This window comes from Micromesistius poutassou, assembly GCF_964030765.1.
Source record: "Micromesistius poutassou genome assembly, chromosome: 5".
Classification (NCBI taxonomy): domain Eukaryota; kingdom Metazoa; phylum Chordata; class Actinopteri; order Gadiformes; family Gadidae; genus Micromesistius; species Micromesistius poutassou.
This window is the reverse complement of record NC_140275.1, coordinates 15,026,521-15,033,812: the sequence shown is the minus strand read 5'-3', so window position 1 is coordinate 15,033,812 and position 7,292 is coordinate 15,026,521. Positions and strand designations below refer to the sequence as shown.

General features: G+C 43.5%; 1 protein-coding gene across 1 annotated transcript; it reads left to right on the top strand.

Moving 5' to 3' along the window:
• Positions 1–2,253: 2,253 nt before the first annotated feature.
• LOC311342820 (corticotropin-releasing factor-binding protein-like) lies at positions 2,254–6,381 on the top strand (the record flags this gene model as incomplete). The annotated part of the gene is made up of 7 exons (XM_084467650.1): positions 2,254–2,334; positions 2,549–2,636; positions 3,072–3,229; positions 3,871–4,081; positions 5,209–5,363; positions 5,703–5,823; positions 6,227–6,381. The coding sequence occupies 7 exons, from the start codon at positions 2,254–2,256 to the stop codon at positions 6,379–6,381; spliced, it is 969 nt and encodes a 322-aa protein (XP_084323776.1).
• Between the last annotated feature and the right edge of the window lie 911 nt (positions 6,382–7,292).

Below are 7,292 nucleotides of genomic sequence, written 5' to 3'. Positions count from 1 at the left end.
AAAACAAGCTTGTGTAGGTCTACATTCTATTATGGCAGTCTATTTCAAAGTAAAAAAGTACAAAATGCAAAGTACATTTTAAGTCAATCATCAAATCACAGTGAATAAACGACTGATGATTCCCTTAACCTAATTATTCTGTTGCTCCTAGTAACGTCCCTGCTTGGAGATTCTAACGACGTAGGCCAATATGGCATCAAATTATATTTACCGCTGTACTTATACCTACCACTAGATGGGGTAGTAGGCTTGAAACGATCGATGGAACTCTACTCTCACAAAATAACCGTTGAACATGGCATTCATGTAGAGATAATGAGTCGTTTAAGATGGACCTTCATCAATATGTAACTCATCGAGTGTCTGAAATTATATATCCATGTCTTTAAGCAATTATATGTATTATAAAATCTTGTGGTGAGTTTACGATAGCTCTTCTGTTATGATTTGATCTAGATGGGTAGGCCTACCACTATTAAAATCAGTGCAATAATTATTAAGAGATTTAAGTATTGGCATTAAACTCATATTTTTTAATTTCCTCAAGCACCATCATTTACTTTGTGAAACAATGAAATGCCTCTCTGCAACAAATGATAACTTCACAACATTGTATATAATGTCCTAAATCTGCACAACATAGTTTTGCCACATAGGCTACACAAACTCACATGCGCACACACACACGCACGCACGCGCGCGCGCGCACACACACACACACACACACACACACGAACATTTGCGCTGGCTTGCGTGTTCATCGGGATCATGAATACACAGTATACCTGCTCCGTCCCAGCTAACATCACTAGACATCTCCTTAAAAGAAGCAGTTTATTTAGGCAGCCAATCAGGCCTCGGTCACTGGCTTTAAGGGTAACACACCTTGAGTAGGTCACCGTGGGACGGAGAGTTGCATCAAACACAATTCATTATTTACCCCGCACTATACTATACCGCCTGATGAGACCTTTTGAGTAAATGCCAGCCCGTTTGACAAGAGCAAGATTAGGTCTGAACACGGTTTCAAATGTGTCCATTTTCCTCTCTTCCTGTTCTGATAATTAGTGGTGAAACCCACCATCACAAGAATGACGACTAATTCCACACCATGCTTATCATCCCCTCCCCAGCTTGCCCTTTCGAGGTGGCCGTGCTTAAGGTTACATGGAAATGTAATTACTGCACGGACAATGGCCTGCTCCAAAGTGTCCTCATCTGTGAGGGGACTTTGCTCCACGGTCTACGCTGTATTGTTCCGTTTATCCCTGTCGTGCTCCATCGCAAACGCCTCGTCCCCTCTCTCTGCACACAACACAGCAGCTATGGTGTGATATCATCCCCTTGTGTTATCCTGTTGAATATAAGGACAAGAACAGGCCACTTGTGAAATGGGAGCCAGGGAGACCATGAATCATGTCGACCATCTCTTTTATAAACTCTGTTCTTGTGTGTCCTTGTTTGTGTGGAGATGTTTGCCATGGTTTCACGTGTGTTGCACTGTAGAGGAAAATGCATCTGCGTAAGATATTGATATAAATTGATCAGTTAGTCAATTACAGTCAATCACAAAAGGAAAATGACATGGACAGCCATTTTTTCTGTTGGGAAATGTGTTTCTCTCCTTTCTCTCCTTTTTCTATTGGTTCGAGATAGGTCATCAATGTATGAGGAAAAATACCCTTTCTTTCCCTTACACCATAGTTTGTCTCTTGAGGGCTGAGGGCTAAGGGTTTGGGTAGTGGAAATTTCTGAAAAAGGTCAAACTTTATCCTTGCTAAGTTTGGACAACACACAACTAAAGGCCTATAACGTCTTCATGGTATGGTGTTATGGGAATGGGAGTAAGGTGTACGTTGAACTCTCATAGGCCAACTTGCTTCTCTCATCCCTTCTAGGACTCATAAAGCAGGCTACTTCTTAGAAATTGTGTTGCTTCATTCACAGACATTGGATTAGCATTCATATGAAAACATCGTGTGAGGGGGAAAAAAAACGCTACCAGACAAGTCAAACGACCACGTCACCAAAGTTGTGATTACAAAAATAATTACGAATATATCCCGAGACTGAAAACGAAACCAAAAAAGCTCGCCTCTTCAATTATTCTCCGGTCGCTTTATATTTCGGTATTATGAGTGAAGTGTCTCCAATGGAACCTGAACTGCTGCTGTCGCGCTGCTATATAAGCTCGAGCTCGACTGAGCGCGCGCAGTTTCTTCTTCACTCTGAGCTCGAGGTCCAACAGGCGATATGGCGGTCTCTACACGAATCCACATGCTTCTCCTGTTGATCTCGCTACTGTCAAGGCTGGGACTTGGTCGCTTTATTGAGGTGAGAACATCCACTTTTCCCATGCTCGCATGCCGCTGCACATATGAACGTTTTGCACGTATTAGTAAAATGACATCCCATAGGGGATAGAACCTTACTTTTTTCTTTTTACATGGGCTTTGCTGGTCAAAAGTTCTGAATAACAAAGACAGATCGATTAATCTATTTTAATGTTTTTTATTGTGAAATCCTGTGTATTTTTCAGGATAATGAGGATAATGAATCTGCAGAAGGACTTTATTCTATGCTTAGTTTGGAACAGAAAAGATCATCGGAGGATTTTATTTTTCGCCGACCCCTGAGTAAGTAGTTACCAAATCAATTCAGTAGGTCAGATGGTGATTATGTTGTTCACTAAGTCCCTGGAGAAAGCCTACTTTAGAAAGTATGTAGAAAGATTGTACAATACATTTTTAAATGATATGTATTTGATGTGTATGTGGTGTGCTAATTTAAAGTGTAGGTCTAGATTTGTATTACTATATCATTACACACATATCTTTACATTTATTTATCTGACTTATTATCAACATGATTTAATAATGAATGTGGACCCACAAACTCACTCACACACGGGCACACACACACACACACACACACACACACACACACACACACAAATGCACATGACATCTGTTGATCCGTCCAACCATCCATTGAGTCAACATGCAGGCACCGGTCCAGCATATATGATTGATTGATGATTGGCCGATAATACTATGTTGTTGTGCTTCAAGGATGCTTGGACATGATAGCCACGGAGGGCCAGTTCACCTTCATGGCTGCCCAGCCACAGCTAGGCTGCGCTGCCTTCCTGATTGGAGAGCCCAGTGAGGTCATCAGTCTGGAGCTGTCTGACGTCAACATCGACTGCAGCGCCGGAGACTTCATCAAGGTTAGCTGAGCCTGAACCCAACACAGAAAACACATTACGCCTCCCAGAATTCCCCCTGTGACTTCAACAAGGGGAATATAAAAACCAACTATAGCCACACACAGATGCTCCTTGTGACTTTAACAAGGGTCTATAGAAACACACACTAACACAACAAAACTACAAATCCCAGGATGCCCCTTGTGAAAAGGGGGAGATACAAATAAACACAGCACATCTCCCAAGATGCCCCTTGTGACTTAAACAAGGGGCATATAAAAAAAACATGTTGATGCCTGGAAATTGCATGCTGTATTATCTTTCTTTTTATAGACTAGAAGGGATATTGCTTAAAGAAAATATTTTTCGATTTATGGATTTCAACACTACACAATGTGGTTCTACGGTATAAAGATGAGGGTTAATGTGGTGTGTGTGTGTGTGTGTGTGTGTGTCTGTGTGTGTCTGTGTGTGTGATGATCATGATGATGATGACGAAACAACCACATTACAACACCAAAGAAACGTTCCCGAAAACAAATCTTGAATTCTAATTGAACCTGTGCAAATCTGCCCGGTTATTTCTTTCAATCATCACTACTACTACTACTACTACTACTACTACTACTATTACTAATACACAAATGCTGTCTCCGCTTTAGATCTTCGACGGTTGGGTCCTGAAGGGAGAGAAGTTCCCCAGCAGCCAAGACCACCCACTGCCCCTGCGCCAGCGCTACACTGACTACTGCTCCTCCAGCGCACCAGTGGGCTCCGTCCTATCCTCCCAGAACGTAGCCATGGTCTTCTTCCGCATCCACAGCCCCGACAGTGGCTTCACCCTCACTGTCAAGAAGCAACACAACCCCATGCGTGAGTCCCTCCTCACTGGTTATCAAACAAATGATCCGGTTGTTCTACAAACACAACAACGGGAGTGGTAGCTGGACCCCCCCCCATGCCCTGTCCCACCTGTGGTATACAAGCCTTTATGGTATCACGCAAATTGTGTTAAAATGATGATGGTTATTTCCTTCCACCAAGGCAGCAACCAATTGCAAACAGAGACCTTGATCAGAGCATTTTCATGATTCGTGTTGTTGATTGGTGGAACAGGGGTCCCCTGAATCCTTTCATCTCTGCCCAGGTTCCTAACCTGGGTTCAACTCGACTGTAGTGGACACCGCACCCAACAAACATAAACACCCAACTATAGAATGTTTACTGAAGTTGATAACCATACAAAATAACGATACATTTCTACAACCACTGCACCCTGGTCTTATGATGTTGTTTGATTTGGAAAACAGAATGTTTTCCATGTCTTTTTCAAGTTCTGTCTGTTCCTAGAATTGAACGCCATGGCTCTCTGGGAAGATGTCTCTTAATGAACTGTTAATTTCTTCCTTATGCCATCTGAGCTAAGGTCCAAAAGTTTTATAGGTTTGGCAATCAGATTGACCCCTGAAAGCATTGCTTTGCTGTAGGGCTGACGAGTCTGTTGCTGTCATCTTTTGGCAGGCAGAGTGGTCTCGCTTGTCTCCCTGCTCTGCATGGGGGTACGAAAAGGCTTTTCAAAATATGACACGTTTAATTAATCACCACTTACTATAGCAAGGGTAATACACCTTTAGGTGGTTGAAATGTAAACTGAAAAAATGAAAATGAAAACTTTGCCATCACCATAATGTAAAGTAAATGTAGGCAGATTGAACGTTGTGAACACACAGCAGGATGTGTAGTTACAATGTTACATAATGTTTTTTTCACCCAGAGCGTGTTGGCAGGAATATAGCATTCCTATCCATATTAATCAGTATGTGTGTGTGTGTGTGTGTGTGTGTGTGTGTGTGTGTGTGTGTGTGTGTGTGCCTGCGTGTGTTGGTGTGTTGGTGTGTGTGTGTGCCTGCGTGTGTGTGTGTGTGTGTGTGTGTGTGTGCGCGCGAGTGCGCGTGCGGGTGTGTGTGTGTGTGTGTGTGTGTGTGTGTGTGTGCCTGCAGCCTGTAACATCATGTCTCAGAGCCCAGAGGGAAGCTTCACCATGGTGATGCCCCATCATCACTGGAACTGCAGCTTCTCCATCATCTACCCAGTGGAGCTGCAGCTGACAGAACTCAGCCTGGGCCAGGCCAAGAGCAACGAGCTCAGTCCACAGGTCTGTCTGTCTGTCTGTCTGTCTGTCTGTCTGTCTTGCTCTATTTATGTCTGTCTGTCTGTCTGTCTGTCAGTTTTGTCTCCAACGTTATGTCTGTCTCTATATCCATCTCTATGTCTCCATCTATCTCTCTATTCTCTATCTATCTATCCAAACATCCATCTTTCCATCCATCCATCTGTCTGCCTATCCTTCTGTTAATCAGTCTCACGGGCATGTCAGTCAGTCGGTAGTAAAACCTCAGAGTGAGAAATTCTCATTTTTTCTGAGAATAGCACAACGCTAGCTCCGTTGCACAATAGCGTTGTGTGTGTCCTCGCCTCCCCACCCTCCTTCCAGAGGCCGGTGCGGTGGGGCTGCACGGGGTCTGGGGACTATGTGGAGCTGCTGGGCGGGAACGGCGTGGACACCTCCAAGATGTATCCCATGGCTGACCTCTGCTTCTCCCCCAGTGGACTGAGTGAGTCCACAAATCACCCCTTCAACACCCCATACCAAGCCGTTTCATTACAGCAATGAGACTATACCGTACTGCACCACACCGTACCGCTATACTGCACTGCGCCGCAAGGCGCTGCACTACACTGTACTACTATCCCAGAGCGCTGCATTGTACTGTACTGTACTGTACTATTCTAAACCATAAAAACTATAAAATAATCTAAACCAAGTAAGATTTGATAACTCAACTCTACTGGATGAATTAGATCTGACCTTGATAGATACAGATACTAGATACTCCCGTGATATCCCATCGATCGATGCCAATGCTATTCAGAGCTAACTCCAGACCAGACCTGTCTCCCAATGTTGTGTGTCATGAATAAATGTGTTCCGACGATGTTCTGGGTTCCTGTCTCCAGCCCAGATGAGGATGGGCTGTGATAACTCGGTGGTGCGTCTGGTGTCCAGCGGGAACTACGTCAACCGCGTCTCCTTCCGCTACAGACTGCTGGGGCGCAGCGAGCTGCCCCGGGCCTCCGAGAACAGCCTGGACCACTTCTGCACTGTGGGATAAGATGTCTCTCTCTCTCTGACACACACACACACACGCACATGCACATGCACGCACACACGCATGCACGCACGCACACACGCGCACACACACACACACACACGCACACATGCACACACGCACACATACAGGCATATGCCCACAGACATGCACATACACACGCAGACACACTCGTACACAGGCATATGCACACACACACACACACACACACGCACGCACGCACGCACGCACACACACACACACACACACACACACACATAAAAGTGTACACAAACACACACACACACAAACACACACACACACACACACATGCACGCACACACATGCACACGCACACTCATGGATGCGTGTCCTTGCATCCTCCTGTAAATAAGAGTCATTTGATGATCACGTTGATATTTTCCTCTTTCCCACAATAAATACTTTTTCGTTCTGCTCTATATTATATTTATATATTCTAATTATGTTATCTTGTGCCATTGCTATTCAAGCAGCGTTCCCATGAATCACATTTTCCCTGAAATAATGAATATAATATTGTATTGTTTATGTTACTTTTAAATGACGTGAACTCATTTTTGGCAACAGTACCTAATATTTTTGTCTTCGAGTATTCGAGTCTAGCTGAGTACAGCTTCCTTCATTTTGTATGTGTTTCAGATTATTAATTTGATATATTGACTGTCTTCACTATTTAAAAAATAAATCTCAAATTGCATGATAAAGCACTTGTTATTGTCCCTTTCTGTAGACCTTTCCTAATTCTAATTCATTACATGCTATATGGCATTAGCTTACCTTAGGAAGTGGCTACTGTGAAACACTGGCTTCAAAGATGCCAGAAATGTTTTGGAGAATTTGTAATATTTATATATATATATATATATATATATATGGGGGTAAAGAAGATGTAT